The following is a 20,219-nucleotide window of genomic DNA, read 5'->3' on the forward strand; positions in this document are numbered from 1 at the left end:
GCAAGTACTTCCTCAAGTTTAAATTTTATTAAGAAAGCTAAGCTATCACGAGCAAGGGTAAACATGAACGCACAAAGTAAATTATATATTAATTAAAAGTTAAAAAGAGAGTAGGGTATGGTATTTAATAAAATACGTAACTGATATTTTTTATGAAGTCCTAATGTTGACATTCGTAGATTTAATTTGTGGGTAAGATTATTTTAACAAATCTAAGCAGCTCTATAGAAATATATATAAGCCAACTATTTTAACAAAGACCTCAAGTCTCAGAAAACTCAAAAGCAAGACGCCCGGAACAAAGAGAACATCGACAATGTCAAGATTCGATATTGCTTAAGTTCCGCTCTTGTTGCAACTGCTAAATATTCCGAAGGCCCTTTGCCTCTGTATACTTGAAAAAGCTTTAGGAAAGAGACATATTTACGGAGAGTTGGAGACTATCTCCTAGATTTTAATTAAAAGTCTGTATTTCTGTTTGCCTATTAAACTATTTTGAGGATGTATTTGTTTAGAAGTAATGTCAGGAATATTTAGATGTCTGCTCAGTGCATAATATTAATTAAAACTTATTTAAGTAAAGGCGTTAAGTCAAATCAATTTTTTAATCTTTATAAACTTGGATCTACAGCTTATAATAATAATAATAAATGGCTTTTTTTTATTTATCAATAATGTAAATTTTGTATTAAAATATTCGCTCTAAAGAATAGAAGCCTACCATGACATGATTTTTGAACATCATAGCAAAACTTTAAACGTGAATTTTATATTTTTTGTCATGCTAAGTTAAGCAAGGCATAAAAACAACATTACATTAATTTAGGTAGGATAACACTAATGAGTCAGATAATCCTAGTCTTGTCTAAACATCAAAAGTTTACAATATGCATATTCAATAATCCTAAATTTTTACAAGTAACTATCGTATTTAGTGGAGGATTACTAAGTTTTCAAAAAAAGCAATTATAATTTAAAATTTTATCTCTTGATTTACCAAATATAATAAAATGAGTTTTGCTTTTATTAAGAACTAGGCATATACTTTGAAAAGATCATATATACTTTGCCGATTATATTCCTGATGTTCATATTCCTTTGCTACTTCAAAATTATTAGGGTTAAAACAGTAATATACTTAAGGATTGAGTTGATGTGAGTTAAAAAAAGTTGAAAAATATTATGTAAATGCAAAATAAAAGATGGCCTAGCTGAATTGAGGAACACTCTGTGTAATTGATTTAGTATCCGACCCTAATGAATTTTAGTAGACGATATAATTTCTGTTTATATAATTTTGAAAAAACTCAAAGTGGCATCTCTAAGACCGTAATATCTTAACTTAGTTTATAAAATTTGGTGAGTTATGCTATCGAAAGCCTTAGTAAAATTAAGAAATATGAGGCTTCTATAAAGATAGCTATCCCAAGCGACAAATATGTAATAAGCTGTAGTAGTACTATGACAGTTTCGAAAATCAGACTGGCTCATGGGAAAAATCTTATTTTTATTCATATTTGGTTTGACACATTTTTTTAGATTAGGCAATTTTGAAATTGGAACCACAAGTGCAATTTTCCAATTACCAACTAATGTACCTGAAGTAAGACAATAGTCATTAATAAAAGTTATGTTAATCAATGTTTGACATAACTATTAACATTTTTAATAAAAGACTGTCGCATTAAGCACGACCCGATTTTAAACTACAAATAATTTTTTCGACCTCTTAGGATAACTAAAATTAAGTAAGTCGTTGTCATGAAATAATATGTTTTAATAATTATCATTAACAACTAAAGTATTATCTTTTGAGTTCTATGAAATTGAACTAAAAAAAATCACTTAAATAAAATCTTCATTAGGAATAAGATTAAGAAATTTAATGTTACGCCAACTTTTTTTTGTATCTTTATAAAAAGTATGTGCGAAAAAAAAATTTGTCCGCCTCTAATTGCAATATTAACCTAATCATGTAGTGACTTATATTCGTTCTAATAGCTTCAGTTTTAAGTTTTTTGTAGCATGACAGAGCCTTATTCCTAAGCCTCATCATAAACTTAAGGTTATCAGTATAGCAAGGTGCTGGTGGCTTAGTAATAATCAACTGTTTAAAGAGGCACATGTAATTTGAATAATTTTTTTAATTTTTTTTTAAATTGCCCATGGCCTTATATTAGCACATAAGAAAACATAATCAAAATTAATCGCCAGTAAACCATTTTTAAAATTGATGTAATTAAAATTTTTGAAATCGCGAAAACATGTACACGTACTAACACATACAACACTATGTTAAAACAATCATTAGTTCAAGTAAGAAAATTGTCCTCTTGTAATAAATTATAGTTTTCAAATAGATTCAAAAGTAAATTCTTGAACTAGAGCCCGAAGTATCCTATAAATTAGAATTTATATCTCTTATAAAACAAACTATATGAAAATTTAGCCAAAACCTTTGCCAAAATATCCCCTAGCACCTCCATACAATGGATCATATTAGAGTAAGTCGGCCTAGATAAAAGCCGAGGTGCAACAGATCACTTAACAGTTCTAAATTAATATTTCTATTAATTCTTATGGAACATTCCTATTTTTTCTACCTATTATATATTGTTTTCATAAATAATTACCTACAACAATCAACTATTTTATGTCTTAAACTTACTGCTTAAAAATAAATTAATATTTCTTAAGAAACAACAACATCGTAAGTTATTTAATTGAAATAAACGAGAACATATTTTTTATGACTACCTTTGAAATTTGCCGAATTTGCCTCATTGCTTACAAAAAAAAAATTGTAAACTTTAAGCACCCTAAGAGGGTTATTAGATATTATGAAAAAGACACTATCATTCATAAATATTTTTTTTAAGAATATAATATAATATAATATTTATATTCTTTAAAACATATTGTTCCAAACAAATAGTACGTTTAAACAAAAATTACCAAAGTGGATTTTACTTAAAAAATACATGGTTGCCTATAATTCCGTTAGAAGTAAAAAAATATAAGAAGAGTAAAAGTCTAAAAGAAAAAGCGCCCTTTAAGTAGATGTTAGAAACACTTCTGTAAATACAAACGATCGCGAATATTTACCTTAATGTTTCTCAAGTACATTTTAATATAGTTTTTTGTGATATTGTTATACATATTTTTTTTTTAAATTGTTTTGAACAATCCGTTTTTTCTGTTTAATGAAAAAAGGCTTTTATATCTCTCATTCCTAAAATCTTCTACCCTAAGGAAATGAAGATCATAGGCCAATCAGTGTACTCTCAGTGATGTCTAAAAATTACGGAAATATAACAAATTCGGCACATACGGAAATAAATAATTTACTTCTTGAAACTCGATCAGGGCTCAGAAAATTTCATGGCTGTCGACAGCATTGACGAATGTATCAGGGAGATCTTTAAAACTATTGACAGTGGAAACATTAATATTCTTGCCCTACTAATTGACTTTGACACAATATGTCACAAAATGGTTTTCACAATTATTTTATATCATATAGGCCTCTCAACCAATACTATTAGTTTTTGCTCAACTTTTTGCTAGATAGGCCTCTGATGGATTATCAGGCTGGATTATTAGGATTTTACTACTTTGTAAGGGGTCCCACAAAGGTCAATTTTATCCTTACTCTTATATGCCATTCACGCCTCCTTTTTACTCAACTGCCTTGTCCCAATATTAAAACTACTGCAGATCTGATTAAAATTCAAATAACGGCCGTAGAGTTACCTCAAAAATAATGTTTAAAACTTATTTTTGATCTGGTTTTTATTTTGATAATACATTAAGATTTACCACTTTTTTTAAATGCATTTGTTAGACTAAAATTGTTATATAATAATACACACTTCATTTCCTAGAAAACAAAAATTATGCTGTATGATCTGCTAACACTACCAATTTTTAATTATTAGGAGGTTGTCTTTAATAATTGCTTCACAAATATAGATAAATGAAGTTTCACAAAACGCTGCTTTTGATCGCTCGTCTTTCAATATTGTTGTTAAAATATATAACTCTTTTCCAAAAAATCTTTAAAAATGTCACTTTTTCTAGCAAAAATATATCCATCATATTATAAGCAGAGTAGTCAACAGCCAACTACTCCTAAACTAATTTAACTTCTATGTAGGATAAAACTCTAATATTTTTTGAGATTTTAAAGAAATTATTGCATATAGGATTTTGCCAAGTCAAATATATCAATTGTAGAAAAGTATACTACATTTATTGTTTATTTAAAAAGATTTCTTTATGGACTCACATGACAATGGTTAAGTGCGATCAGGGAACTGCTCACTAAAGATTCTCATCTGGACTTTTCGTGATTACTAAGAACTACCCACCTTCGAGTTATTTAGATTTATATTTACCGACAAAGAAATTAAAAGAAAAATTTGTCAGGATTTAGTTCGAACCCCAAACAAGGATAAAATATCAAAAATCCTAGATCATTCAAATTAATCATTCAAGGCTGATGCATCAAAAATCTTTGTTGCTTATTTGACATCAAATTAACATTTTCGATTGTAAGCTACCCTCAATTGATTTTATGTAACTCTTTCCGAAATAATTCGCGCTAACTGCGCCGATAACTTCGAAGAACATTCATTTTTCAAGTACCTTTTAAAGCATTAAACAATGACATAAACTTCTGTTGTGAAGACCCTCAATTCAAAATAACAAAAGTTGCATTTAAATAAAAAAACATGTAATAGTTAAATTTTATGATGTTGACAAATCTCGTTTTATAATTTCCTTGGCCTGATGATGTGACATGTGGAAGTCACGAAACTGGTAGCCAATAAATATGAATTTTCTGGATTATTAAGACTTTTTTTGACCCCTTCTTATGCCTTAAAGAACTTCCAGAATATGGACAGGATTCTCATTAATAATAACTAAATGCCAACTATTAAAAACTGCGAAAGTGTTACTGATATTACGGCCTATTGTGATGCAAATTGAAGTTCTCGACACTTGTGCTTAAAATTCTGCACAGTTCCATTATTACACCAATTGTTTTGATCAGCTCTCATGCAATAAATAAAAATAATGCACCTTTACCAGCCTATTCGTCTAATATTTTGACACGAATAATAATTAAACACGAAGCATACCAATCAGCCTAGAAAATAATGTTCATTCTTATAGCTACTCTAGTAGTACCAGAAATTTATATTTTATAATTATCATGTTTATCCTATAACTATATCAGAAAGTAGAAACAGATTTTACCACATCATTTAAACAACACAGAAATATATTGCGCGATATGATGATCCGATAGTTTACGTATCTTTGCAAAAGTCAAGAATGAACTCAGAAAATCTGTGTGGATCTTATACCTTATCATCGTTGGGAAACCAAAAATACTATATTTCTTTATAATTCATTAGTGTAAGGACAATATTGTACTAGAAAAAAATTATCTCGGAAGGGAATTTTTTAGATTGGGAAGCAAATTAGTGGTGATATTTATTCCAAAGATAACCTCTATCTTTATACATTAATTTGATGTACTAAAAATTTTGTCATTAAAGAATCAGTTCATGCTCGATATTGTACTAAATTAGCAAAATATAAACATGAAAAAATTAAATCATTTTATCTAATAGAATTTATAATTAGAGGCTAAAAAAGCTAGCTAATCACTACTTTTTGTTATTCGTAAAATTAATTATAGAGCAAACAGTTACTAATGATATACCAAATAATAATCTGCACTTTTCTCTAATCATTTAGGCAAATTCTGAATTATAAACGGTTGACCCGACACTTTAACTCTTGATGCGTGTAACACACCGAGTAAAAGTGTTTTCACGGTCTAAAAATCACCTACAGTGATTTATGGTCAGTGACTATAATCAGCCATATCTGCAAATTAAACTGGTTAGTTAAACTTCGTCGTTTAGCTGCTTCGTTAAGCACATAAAGATTATCTCGATTTTTACATATTTATTATCGAGTTTTTTAAAATTAGAAAAATGTCGGTTCGTATGTAAAACAAATCATTAAAAGACAAAGCATAAAGTAAAATATGAAATATTAGGATTCTTTAACAAAAAACGCGAAACCCAGTCAACTGAATTAAAAAAAGAACCTGAAGCGCTTTTTGCGAATCCTGTCTCCACCTTTCTCATTTTTTGCTTTGCAATTTAATAAACTAAAAAGGTTTTTTTTAATATTTCTCGTTCATTTTCTTATTAGCAAATTTGAGTATATAAAGAGAGCCTCCATTTTTATAATGAAAAGATAGGTTAAAAGTAAAAAGCAATTATGAAACTAAAGTTTAACGTATAGGCCAATATCGTTTGTTGTTATTTATAATTAGATTTTAGATTTATGTTATGCGATGAATGCTCTAAAGTAGATTTAAATTATTCGTTCAACAAATTAAAATGCTTAACGGCAATTTCACTTTTCATATTAGATATACACACAGAGCTATTTAGGCAATTTATGCAGCAAACCGTTTTGCCATTTTAGATCAAATATATGTCCGTAAATTTGCTATAAAATAGGTATAAAATATTTATGCACCAAGTTATTGAAAATTTTTATTTTAAAACTAGGTTTAAATCCTACTCTACATATATAGTATTTTAGTTTATAATTTATTTTAATGGCTAAGGACCATTACAACAACTTATATAGCTTATATAAATGTACGGGCCAGACCCATATTTCCTATTTCATAAAAAATTTATTTTATCTCGACAATAAATATTTAATGGAGTTTTTTCAAACCTTTTCATTTTAGTTTCGTGATTCAAGCAGAAATAAGTTTCAACAAAAATAACTTACTTTTAATGAAAAACTTTTTTAATAAAATTCTTCACAAATGTGCTAAAAGCTTTTTAAATCTCAAAGCTACAATTCATTACTTAGGGGAAAATTGGTTTCTTTTTACTGTACAATTATTGCTCCTATAAAAAATTAATTACTTAAAACAATGTAAAGTAACTAAGGTAATGTTTTGGTGCGTAATTCCGTTTATATCCGTACCTAACTTATGTTTTTTTTTAACATTTGTTAAAGTTGATTAACCTTATATACATATCTCACTATTATATATTTAAAATCAGTAACATAAACATCCATTCTAACTAGTCTTCATAAAAAATGGCTTATAAACAAAATAAAGGCAACCTATTTTAGAAACCATTTATTTTATATACTTTCTTGTCACGTGTATATAAACTTCTGCACGCTTTCTAACATAAAATTTTTACATCCCTTATCTGCTTCGTTTTACTATTGTGAAAATAAACGAGCACTTCAAAAAGTTAAGAGAGGATTTATAGGTACAGTTTTATTTTAATAAAAAAGTGGAACCAAAGTAATTAAGGTTATGCATGGACTTAATAAAAAATATTAATTCATTATATCTGTTATATTGCTGTGTACCTACTTTGAATTTTATGAACCTCGCAATTAAATTCTGGTTCTTTAGTTAAATTTAATTAAGCTTACCGTGTTGCCCTTTTTGCTTGTTAAAATTACTATTTTAATGATATTCAGAATAAAATCTGAGTAAGTATATTTTAGACCAAAATTAAAACGAGATCTTCATTTAAAAGAACTTGAATTTAAGTGTTAGATGTTTTAATTATAAGGAATTTTGTATCCGAGTTCTCGGCGTATATTTCTTAAGGCATTTGAAACTAGTAGTTTTTAGATCAGTTTTGTATGTTTACTACAAATCCTTAGATATATTTTTTATTTCATTACTTATTAAAATCAATCTGTGACATATTATTATGTAAAAAATATTTTAAACAGTTAAGCTTTCATTAAAGTAAAGAACTCTGTCGGATTTTAGCTTAGTAGAGTTTTGTTTGAATTTATTTAAGGGGGTTGCTGGGAGTAACAAATTCCTTTAGTAAGAAGCAAAACAGGTTTATATATTATTTACAGGAGAAAAATGGGTATTTATTAGAGTAATAAACTTGGGTGTACATGGGCATGAATAAATATAAAAAGTATTTTTTTTTTATTTAACGAATCAAATAAGATTATAGCGTTTGTAATATTATTGGATTTAGGGATCAATACGTAAAGATATGGAGGAACTTTACGGTAAAGAAGTAGTTAAAAACCTTAAACTCAGGGCATCGCCTTATTAAAATTAAAAACTAGCTAGTCTTAGCAATCACAAAACTTTTCTAATAAAATGCAGAAAACATCAAAGTCTTTCTCAACAGATTTTGCGGGCAACTAAATATTTAGAAAACATAATTGTAGAAGATTCGCTTTTCACAAATAAATATCGTCGAACTTAAAACAAATTTTAACGCTTTATTTTACATATTAAAATATCCTTTATGCATTGAAAAACTAAAAGAATAAGTAGTTAGATCGATTAAAACTAGTGTGAAATAGTAAACATTTTACAAGTTTTAACAATAGTCAATTTCAATTTATGTCTCTTCACAATAAAAAAAATTAAACAATACATTTTGCATTCTACTAGATCAACAAAAACCCATTAAACACTTAAGTATAAAAAAGAAATGAATACTGAATTTATACGATATAGAAATCTCAAGAGAGTTACAATATTTATTGTCTTTGGGAGATAAGTTCAACTTATCTTACAATAAAAAAGAACAGCCAGTTAAAAATTTGATCATTGACTTAGAATATATATTAAATAAGTTACAAGATATATTACAAGTAGAAAACATCAATACGTCTAACAAATAAATTCTTGGTTTAAGCATTAAATTAAAAGAGTTTCTTAAACAAAATACAGAAACCGTATATATAATATAGGTTGACCAAGGTAACACAACAGTGGTTATCAAGAAAGATGATTATGTTAAAAAAGCTCGGAACATACTTAATGACACAGACACGTATAAATTACTTAAAAAGAATCCCACCTTATCGGTTTATATAGAAAATAATTAATTAATTAGATCAATAGTAACAAATTCTAAAATAAAGAAAAGGTGGCGCCCATCTTAGGCCAATTGCTTCTTTCATGTTTTTTCTTCACTCTATAATGTAACCGAATTCATAATATTCTGGATCAAATATTTATCACAGATGAACAGAATTCCTTTGATTTTATACATGATATTAAAAATATTCTTATACCTGAGGGCTTTGAAGTTATCTCTCTTTTAACGAATATTCTTGCTGGTCTTGTTAAAAACAAGATCAATATTTCACTTATTGTTTTTTTAGATCTCCTTAATTTCACCTTTGAAAACAATTACTTTTAATATCACGACACTTTCAAGATGCAAACTAGTGGACTTGGAAATTGTTTATTACCAGTATGTGCAGATTTTATTATGCAAAATTTACAAGATACTCTCATTAATAGATTGCCATTTGAAATTTTGTTTTGTTAAAAATATGTTAACGATATTAAAACTGTTGTTCCAAGAAAACAATATTTCTTTATTTGAACTCTATTCTACAGTTATCATTTAAAACTTCTTCATCGGTTTAATTTTGAAAAGAAGAAAAAAAATCAAACATCTTTTCTTGATGTTTTGATCATTAGAAATGAAAGTGGTACTTTAAAAACTAACTGATATTATAAGCCTTCATTTTCAGACCCATATTATTTTCTTTGCACCCTTTAAAGGATAAAATCAATATAAATAAGAATTAAAAATATATATCACTTTCACTAGCATTTGAACACTTTCACAATTCAAATTTAGAATACAATAAAAAAATGCTTGTAGCACCATGTAAACTAAGTATTTTTCAAATTTAAATGCAAAAAGAGAAAATTCATTACAATTAAGTATAATTTATGATATTCTGTGTCACAAATGTGAAAAATGCTACATACGATAAAGCTCGCGATACTTAAAACATTTATACAACAGAAAAAATGGAACACAAAAAATCTTTTAATCAAAAACAAAGCCAACTGCTTAAGTATAACAGAGACAAAAAACAGGACATAGTTTCGACTTTAAAAATAGATCAATTCTCGCCCAACAACCGAACTACAAAAAAAGAATTATTTCAGAAATGATTTATATAAAAAAAAATTCTGTCAGTAAAAGAGCCGATATAGACATCCTTTATCCTGCCTATTTTATTACAGACAAACTGTAACATACATTGACGTTGTAAAAACTCCTCTATGCAGCTCAAATAATACCATATTAATAAAAAAATAAAAAAAACCTAAACAACTACCTACTGATCAGAACTGTATTGCTATATAATGCACTTTTTACACATAAAAGAACTAAATTACTTTACTGTGAAAAATTATATTTTAAGAGTATCGTATGCATTAATGTCCTGAAGTTCTCTGGATATAAGTTAAATTTAATTATGTTTTTTGACTTAAGTCCAATATATTGAATTGTAAGTATTTTTTTTCTTATTGTCGTAATAACCGTCTTTTTTTTCTCGTTTATATTATAAGTGTGACTCTAACATTGGTTGTGTTACAATTAAGAAAATCAGTTTTATTTATTTTAATTAATTATAATTAAATTTTTACTGTACAAACACTTTTTTTGCTGGTGTCTTAAATATTATTTGTTGTATTTTAGCGCCCTGAAGATGCCAATATATTTTGCGAAAGGTCGGCAAGTTTAAATAGGATTGGACTTTTATTTTATTGATCCCTAAACCCGTTAATAGTACAAATGATATAAATAAATAAAGGTTTGTCAATTCTTTATAAGTTATGCATTATTGTCTGGCATGCTGCATTACAGAAGATCCTAATAAAAATATATAGGAGCTTCTAGGAAAATATATAAGGGTACGTCGTTAATAAGTGCCAAGACATTTTAATATTAATGATAGTCGAAACCTTAATGTATTTTTTCATAATTTTTGGACATTATTTGTAATTTTACTTTTACTGTTGTCTAGACTAATTTATTAAATCGGATGATAAAATATTCTATAATTCATGGATTTACTTCAGATATAAATAAAATAATTGCCGCCGCTCAAGAGTTGAGAAACTGTCAATATAATACAAAAAGAAACTTAAACAATATTTAATTCCTGTCATTAGTAAATATGCGTAAATAAATATTTTTGTAGTTTATTTACTGACTATGGTAAATAAATAATATATATCATAGGAAAATACTTCGTAATAAATATCTCGGGATGAAAAATCGGTTTAATATACGTTGGTTAATCGGTTCAATCGGTTCGGTAAAATCGGTTTATATAATATAGAGATTTCAATGCCTAATGCATATTCCAAGTGGAAACTAGCCTCCGAGATATGAAGCTACTGTAGGAAATTAGATGTAGGAAACATATAACCACCGTGGGCGTCCTGAGAAGAATTGAGAAATCCTATACAAAGGGAAAACTGTAATCTAAGCTCCATAATTAGAGGTCCAAGGTCTGATATTGTACAACTCATAATTCAAGAAAATTTAATTGCGTAAGCAGTTTCGAAAATAGCAATAATGATGCCAATTGGTGAAGTAGAGAATATGAAAGAGAAAAACTTTTGAAATTATGTAAATAGTATAAATGAAAAAAGCTCTAAGCCATAGTAGGGTTTAAAATTTACTACACGTTACGAATTTATTAAAAGTTCATTCATTTTTAATAATGTTACTGTCATGTGTTAGAGTAAGAATATTATATGAATAAGTATTCTAGAAAACATTTTTAATTATTAGTAAGTTCTAGTATAGACAAACTCCGAGGATCTGGCATTATTTCCCTAATACACGATAGTTTAAATTAGAACATACGTTTCTCTGTATTCTGTAATAAAGGAATCAAGGGTTAGTATTTGGATACTAGTTATCTGCTTCTGTCAATATCTTAATTGGGATTATATTACTTCGGTGATTAAATTATTTGAATATTTTCATTTATTTTTAAAGAGGTTTAAAACAAATTGTTTAAGTATTAAATTGGTAATTTCGTGTGGTAAAATTTAAAATAGTGTAACCATTTTAAAACACATAGGTAATCTCAATTATATAATGTATTATCATGAATTTAGTATATATTTATATTACTTGAGTCAAGTGTTTTGTCAACAAGTGTTGAAATGTGTTTGAAAACAAGTGTTTTGTAAGTTGAATAGTTTTCTGGAAAATTAGGAAAAACCTCTTAGAAGTTTTTTCTTATTTTCTCTAAAACTAAATCATAAATAATAATATTAAGCTCTAAATCGAAAAATAAAAGAGTTATAGAAGATTTTTGAAAAATTTTAAAAAAATTGGAAAAAAAAATAGAAAAAAATTTTTTTTTGAAGAAATTGATTTTTAATTTGGTAAATCGATAAATCACTCAAAACACTTTAAAAAAGTCTAATAAAGGTTTCTTGAAAAATGTACCAGAAAAAAGTTGTTCGTAATTTTCCCAAAAAACGCTTTCTTTAAAAATAAGTGAGGGCTGCTCATGGGAAAATGTTCATAATTTCAGTTTTTAATTTTTTTCTGGAAAACTATTGATCGGAAAAAAAAAATTGTTAAAACAAAAGCTGTTTGGAATGTCAGTGCGCATCAGATGCAATAAGAAAATAATTTTTAGGCTTAATATTTTGCCAGAAAATTGGGGAAAACCTCTTAACAGTTTTTTTTAATTTTGTCAAAAACTACTGAAAATATAAAAAATTTTCTTTCAGCATTGGAATTCTAGTTAAAAATAGAACAATTTATAAAAAATAACATTTAGCCGTAAATCAAAAATTAAAAGATTTATAGAAGATTTTTGAAAAATTAAAAAAAAATTTTAAAAAAAAATTTTTTTTTAAGAAATTATTTTTTTTCGGTAAATCGATAAATCACTTTAAACACTTTAAAAAAGTCTCATAAAGTTTTTTTGAAAAATGTACCAGAAAAAAGTTATACCCAATTTGCCCAAAAAGCGCTTTCTTTAAAAATAAGTGAGGGCTGCCGATGGAAAATGTTCCTAATTTTAGTTTTTATTTTTTTTCTAGAAAACTATTGATCGTAGAAAAAAATGTTAAAACAAAAGTTGTTTAGAAAGTCAGTGCGCATCAGATGCAATAAAAAAATATTTTTTATTTTTAACAGTTTTTCGGAAAATTGGGAAAAACTCTGAAACAGTTTTTCTTCATTTTCTCAAAAACTATTGGAAATATGGAAAATTTTCTTTTAGCTTTGGAATCCAAATGAAAATTGGAACAAATCTTAAAGAATAACGTTTAGCCCTAAATCGAAAAATAAAAGAGTTATAGAAGATTTTTGAAAAATTTAAAGTATATTAGTTAAGTCAAATGTTTTGTCATGTAGTATTTATCTCATAAAATATTTTTTTATAAATTGGGTTTTAATAATTTTATGTATAATATTATGAACAAAGAAAACAAATTTTGCTTTACATATAAAAGAAGGCTAATGTTATAAAATATTAATGCTCAGAAGAAGTATTCAAAATATTAATCAATTTGTTTATATTGATTAATATAATATTTTAAAAAAACATTTTTGTCTTTTTATTCTTAGGTCTGAGTATCGTAATAGTAAATTATGAAATTGTTTACTTAAATGAATAATAAATTATTAGTTTTATATAAATTATCAAATATTTAAAATCATATCTTATTCGTTTGATCAAGGCATTAGTATGATGATTATTAAAAGTGGTGTAACTGCATTTCCTTAATTGAGCTCCCCCTTAAAAGCCTAAGTAACTATAATTTTAACCAATAATCTATACTTTAATTAAACTTAAATTACACTTAATCTTATAGGTAAAAAGTTTTATTGCTTAAACTAAATTAGAATCAATAAAATTTTTTTCAAAAACTTTCTTTTCAAATAAAAACCTGAAGAGTTTCAATATAAGTTTCTATAAAATTACTCGTAAAATAACTCATAAGCATATGCAAAACTTAACCATTAACCAAAATAAAGGAGTTATGTGTGTAAAAAATGTGTTTAAAATTTACGGCATTATAATAAGCTATAAAATCTAAAGGCCAGATATTTATGATAATTAACATCATTTAAGTGCGATCTGCTCAAAAAAGAGTTACTCTGCATATGCAACAATTTAACTTACACAATGAGTTATTTAACTCCTAATCAGCAGAAGTCCCCAAAATGGACGAAAAAAATTATAACTGTATATATTTGTTTCGCTATAAAGCGGACACAAAGGATATGTCTTCTTTTATATTTAAGGCAATTAAAAGTCTTTTCAATTTTTTCCCTTTATAAAACTGAAACTAGATAACTAGTTTTGCTTTTTAAGAGACCAATAATTTTAATTAATTAATTAAATTCTAAATATTATATGTAAGTAATAATATTTTTAAAATTATTCATGATCATGTAATGAAAAAACTATTTAAAAAGTTATAAATTTTTCTAAATCTGAATACACAAACCCAGTACCAAATCAAAAAAAAACACGCAAAAACACTTACGCGTTTTAAAAATAAACGTATCCATTTTCAATTAAGTAAATCCAAGAGTAACACCACTAATAGTAAAAAATCACTAATATGTTTCTTTAATCACTCTATAATATTATATTCCACCGTAATGCGTCACTTTTTCTGTCATCAAAAATCATATATTTTCACCCTAAACAAATCCTTGTTTCACTATAAAGCAAAAATCCACAACGCTTAACTGATCGCTCGAAAACTCATTTTCTAGCTGCAACACCCAGAAACATTTTCGTAGTTTTTTTTTAGAAAAAAAAACTGACCGGCGAGAAAAAGTGCGAAATTTGCAAACTACAAAGTCCGTGCAGTAACTTCGAGTGTAACATAAAAAGCGTCCGGAGTGAGAGAAGACCCGCCCGGACTCGAAAACTCTGCTCCGGCAACGGAAAAGCTCTGCATGGGACTGATGGCTCTTCACGTGCAGGCTCCGGTACGCCGGATCTCGAATATGCCCGATTGTGACTTCGACTAAGCTCGTTCGCCATCACCTGTTATGCTATTCTTGAGACCCGCTGTGGCTGCTGCCTGCTGCTGCTGCTGGTAGAAAGGTCTTTAATAAAAAAAGGTGGTTTTACAGGATGGATAAAGATGAAGAATTATTATGCCACCGAATAAGTACATAGAGAAGTTAAAGAGGTTTTAGCGAAAGTTGTTTTTGGGGTGTGTCGAAATATCGCTTAATTTTAACTTTTGGCGCCCAACGTGACGGCCAGCTTGAGGCATATGAGTTGAACAGGTGACTACTTGATTTTATTTTCAATCTTATAAGCCTTATTAAAAATCAAGCAAAGAAAAAGTCTGAATTGCTTGAATAAAAACATTTTAATTATCTATAGGGATTTTCTAAGAATAATTACAGCATTATTGGAAGAGCCGTGTAGAGAAAAAAACCGAGCCCGTGATAATAATATTTTACATTAATGAAGCATATGTGTTAAATTATGCACACAAAGTGTCTCATAATTTGGTCGACACAGAGCAACGGCATATTCGTCGCTCAAAAATATTACGATTTGATTAAATTTTTGTAGTCTTGAATTTTATTTTCATTATTTTTTAACACATTCGCGGACACTATGGAAAAATGGAGACAGCCAAAAATACTGGGTTTGATGGTAATAGAAAAGATACAAATACTTTCAATATACCTATCGGTTGCCAATAGGTTGACAATTTTTAGATTTACTGGGCAATGTGAGGGTTACGATATTTCACACATTATTGTAATATCCAGTAACGGTAAGAATGCAGGAAAATATTTTTAAATCAACTGTTTATAATATCCTTTATCTAATCCACTCCAGCATATGCTCGAAAAAATATCCCGTATCTGCTAGTTCAACGTTGTCTTCGTAGAAGTTTACATAGTGCGAGTAAAAATCTGCAGCGGTAAATAAGCAGCGGCCCTCTCTAACTTAATAAACATAGAAATAGACAAGAAAAAATATAGAAAGAATATATCTTTCTATGCGCGATTAGCACTCGCTAACCTTTTCTCTGTGTCACTCGGCATCGTTCGGCTTTAGACATTCTTATACTACCCAATCTATAAACATAAGCCTATTTTTATAGCTAATGGGATTTTTCACACCCCACAGTCTTAATTACTGAAATGTCATTCGATATTATCGATCTTTTAAGTAATAAGTATGCTTTGTTATTGTTTCTGTTTTCATCCTATATCCATAAGGGATGCCGATAAGGGAAAAGTTTTCTTATAGATTTTTGAAGTAATTTTAGATATCAATAAGACGGCGAATTTTATGATGGATCCTCCTAATTTTATCTTATCTCTTTCATAGAGTGTATTTATAATAGTGTTAGCAAGAAGAATGCAAGGACGGCCGGTCAGTATTCCTACGATACCGCTCCAGAGGGTAGAAACAAGAATGGGATTTAGTTTAGGCTATCACGTTAAGCGGGCTCATTGGAACATTCTAACAAAGTCAGAAGTGGAATAAGATCCCAAGTTCGCGTCTTTTACAAAAGGGACCATATTTTAACCTTTTTGGTGGTTGTGAATTGTGAATTTTAGTGCTCGTGATTGTGTGCGAGTGTATGTGCTATCATGGAAGGTAAAAAGGTAGAGAGGACCCGCTCCTATACACCGCCCTTGTCGCCGAAGCAAAAAAGACGGCGTCGTTCTCCAAGCTCTTCTTGGTCCGATGACTCTGATGGCGAAGCACGGGAGCAAATAAAAAAGTTGAAAAAGTAAATAAGTAGACTGCAGGCTTAAGTGAGTACAAATTCTGTTATTCCTTTTTCAGCTGTGAGTGCGTCGATTACTGAAACTATTATACCTATATTCGATCCGAATGCGAACATTATAACCGCGGAAGGCTGGATACGGCGGGTTGAAAACCTAAAATTTTGCCACAAATGGGACGATTTAACTACCGTAAAATTAGCGACCAGTATGTTACGTGGAAACGCGCGTAAATGGTACGATGGTTCTCGAATAACGTTAAATTCTTGGAAACTATTAAAGGGCCTTTTCCATCTTCCAAGCACAATAAAATTTGGAAAATTATTAGTAGATGCTGCAATGTACACGCCGCAATCTATGCAAAATTTGGGCGATTACTGTAGAGAAAAGGTTGCTAAGCTCAATAAATTGCAATTAAATTATCCCGGACGCATATTTAATAGATAGTGTAACGGAGGGAGTGGGTGATAATACGGTTGCAATATAACTCGCGCTGCAAATTTTAAAAGTATTGTCGAATTGGCGAACTATTTAAGTAGCGTCCGTGCTTTAAAACCAACCAAAGTTGATTTTCAACATGTGTCAACTGCCCAGGTAACCCATTTTCCAATCGCATCAACATCCGCTATGGGGAGTGACGCACAATGGAAGCGCGAACAAAGAGACGAATAAACTTTCGATCCCCGAAAAGTGTCAAAACGCATTTCTTGTTTAAATTGCGGCGAAAACCACAGAGCAATTGATTGTTATAAAGAGCGTATTGAGTGCAAGCTCTGTCATAAATTAGGTCACACTCGAGGCCAATGCTCACAAAAAGAAACGGACTGTGGTGGCAGTCGATAGCATGAAACCCTGGATTGTACTAAAAGGTTAGTATACGGCTAACAATAGTAAAAATGGTAAGTAAAAGACTAACGAAAGTAAATGACTAACACCCTCAATGGTTAATAAATGACTAACGCTCTCAATGGTTAGTAAACGACTAACGCTTTTAAAGGTTAGTAAACGACTAACATATAAGATAAAGAACGGTTAGCAAATGGTTAACATATGAAATAGTTGATAGAGTATGATTGGTATACGACCTTTAATGGACGTTGACGGTTAGAATAATGGCTAACATGTTATTTTCAGAATAATTATGTTTTGGAATTCTGAGGCCAGAACAAGAACTCAGGATGGCCGAATGTTAGCAAGAAGAACGCAAGGACGGTCGCTCAGCATTCCTACGATACCGCGCCAGAGGGTAGAAACAAGAATGGGATTTAGTTTAGGCTATCACGTTAAGCGGGCTCATTGGAACATTCTCAATAGTTTAATATATTTTCTTTTTTTATTTAAATATATTTACTATTAAATTTATATGTTAATATTTGTCTTAAAATATAGATTTAAGATAATAGTATTATTAATTTTGCCTTAGAAATAGAAGAGAAAGAATAAACGATTGAATTAATGATAAAAGAATTATATATATATAGTATTTTCAAAATTTGTGAAGAGTAATAAAACCCATTTTATTCTCTTCTGTAGAATCACTTTCAAGCCGACCCTATTTCCTTTATCACTTATTAAAAACGTTGTTCCTTGCACAATGAGGCTTATTGGTCTAATATGAGAATATGAGAATTCGTTGATTTTCAAATCGGTTACAAAAACATCCCCACAACAAAGATAAATACATCTTTTTTTCAATGTACTAAAAAGAGACGAAAGTAATAGCAAGACCATACAACCTCTTTCTATATTTCTATGCCGACGGCAACCCGAACTCTACCCGATCGAAGCCAGTTAAGATTGAGAGTAGAGTTTAGATTTTTTTCTATAATAGAAAGAAATTTTCTTTCTATCGAGTTAGAGAGTTTGCTCGCTGTTTTTTGTGCAAGAATCCATAAAAGGTAAAAAAATTATGATTTATACTGTGGTTACAATGATGATGTGGTTACAATGATGATGTGGTTACAATGATACTGTGGTTACAATGGTTAAACGGATACTTTATTAAAAATACTTTAGTGTATAGTCATAACTCTAGTTGAAACTTTTCTTTTCAAAACAGGATATTAGCATAGTTCTTTTTGAATAATTTTGTTTGATACGGGGTACTCTCAGTATTGCATTTTGGCGATAAACTCAAACCTTTTTATGATTTATTACTCAAGAAATTTTGTAACAATAATTAATCCTGGAAAGAGAATGAAGTGATTCTTTAAAAAAAAAAACTGAATATTTCACTCATGTACTAAAACCCCATAAGAGTAAATATTTGCAACAGATTCAGTTTCAGTAAACTTAGTAACAAGGTCCAAAATATACCTATGCGAAGTTATCTTCTCCGGATGTCTGGCGTTAAACGTGACGGCTGTTTGCCGAGCACATTGATTTTGGGCACTATAAATTAGAATAATTTCCACTCTTTCGGCTATTGTGTTAACCACTTTGGAAGTAAAATCTTCAATTGAACAAATAAATTTTCACTATTCCAAGACTGTCACAAATGTAACTGACGGCAAAATAAATTATTTATTTTCCTTAGCAACTATAAATAATTAAGCAGGTATAACAATAAGTACAGTTCGCCCAGGATATCTGTGTTGATCAAAAGAATGCGGAAAAAAAAAGGTTGTTATTTAGTTTTTTCCACGTCTAATCTTCGGAATTGCTGTTTATGTTGGTAGTTTCTGTTTTAAATTATAAACGAATTGTAGATTTGGCAAACCCTAACGGGCAACATTTTGAACACTTATTGAAATAAAAACTAATATTTTCATGTTTTTGTTTTCTATCTGAACAAATTAAGATAAACAAAGATTTTTCTAATTTTCTCGAAAACGAATCTACCGATTTGAAAAAATCAAACGTCAAAATAAAAGACTTTGAAATACCTTTTAAAGAAGCTATTACTTGATACTCCTTGCCATTTAAAATTTTTAAGGGGATGACCTTGGGGGGCAGAGGGTGAAAGGGGGTGAAGTAATTTTAGGTTAGAAAGTTGTCCCCCTTGACAAACCTTTTGACGTATTTCGGCGTTTTTTTTTAAACAGTGGTTTTCGAAAAATCCGTGGTGGGAAGTTTTCAAATGAACATCCTGTATATGACCTTTGTAAAAGTTGCTTAACATGACTGGAAAAATTAAGCTGACAATCAAGTATAACACCCAGATTATGAGCAGAATTACAAAAGGGTAATATTTGGTGATCTATTTTGAATTTGATATTATTTTTTAAATATTCGTTTTGATTTCTTTTGCCAAACAGCATAAGTTTTTATTTTAATGGATTCAGTTGAGGGCCGTGTTTTTTAGAGAGATCTTTTAGGGTATTTAGTTCATGATTAATAGTTTCGTTACAAGTAACAAAGTCTTCTGAAGAGAAGTGATAGTACATCTGGGTATTGTCAGCAAAAGCTTGTCTCTTTCCGACATGAACAAAGCTTATTAGTTCAGACGTGTAAATAATAAAGAAAAAGGGACTAAGGATAGAGCCCTGAGGTACTCCTGATAGTATGGCACTAGACTCCGAGAACACACCATTAACAAACACTTTTTGTGAGCTATTAGAGAAGTATGATGCGATGAGTGACAGTGAGTCGACG

At 29.1% G+C, this 20,219-nt stretch overlaps 1 protein-coding gene across 2 annotated transcripts in view; it reads right to left on the reverse strand.

The window, feature by feature from the left end:
• LOC126740126 (nephrin) overlaps window positions 1–14,888 on the reverse strand; it is a 357,279-nt gene extending 342,391 nt beyond the window's left edge. Inside the window, exon 1 of one of the 2 annotated variants that reach the window (XM_050446042.1) lies at window positions 14,396–14,888. In XM_050446042.1, the coding sequence (XP_050301999.1) occupies window positions 14,396–14,420 (25 nt within the window). In that variant the 5' untranslated portion in view covers window positions 14,421–14,888. The remainder of the gene's footprint in view (window positions 1–14,395) is intronic. The other variant, XM_050446043.1, reaches the window with a different exon arrangement.
• Between the last annotated feature and the right edge of the window lie 5,331 nt (window positions 14,889–20,219).

This window comes from Anthonomus grandis, chromosome 9, assembly GCF_022605725.1.
Source record: "Anthonomus grandis grandis chromosome 9, icAntGran1.3, whole genome shotgun sequence".
In the NCBI taxonomy this organism is placed as follows: Eukaryota; Metazoa; Arthropoda; class Insecta; order Coleoptera; family Curculionidae; genus Anthonomus; species Anthonomus grandis.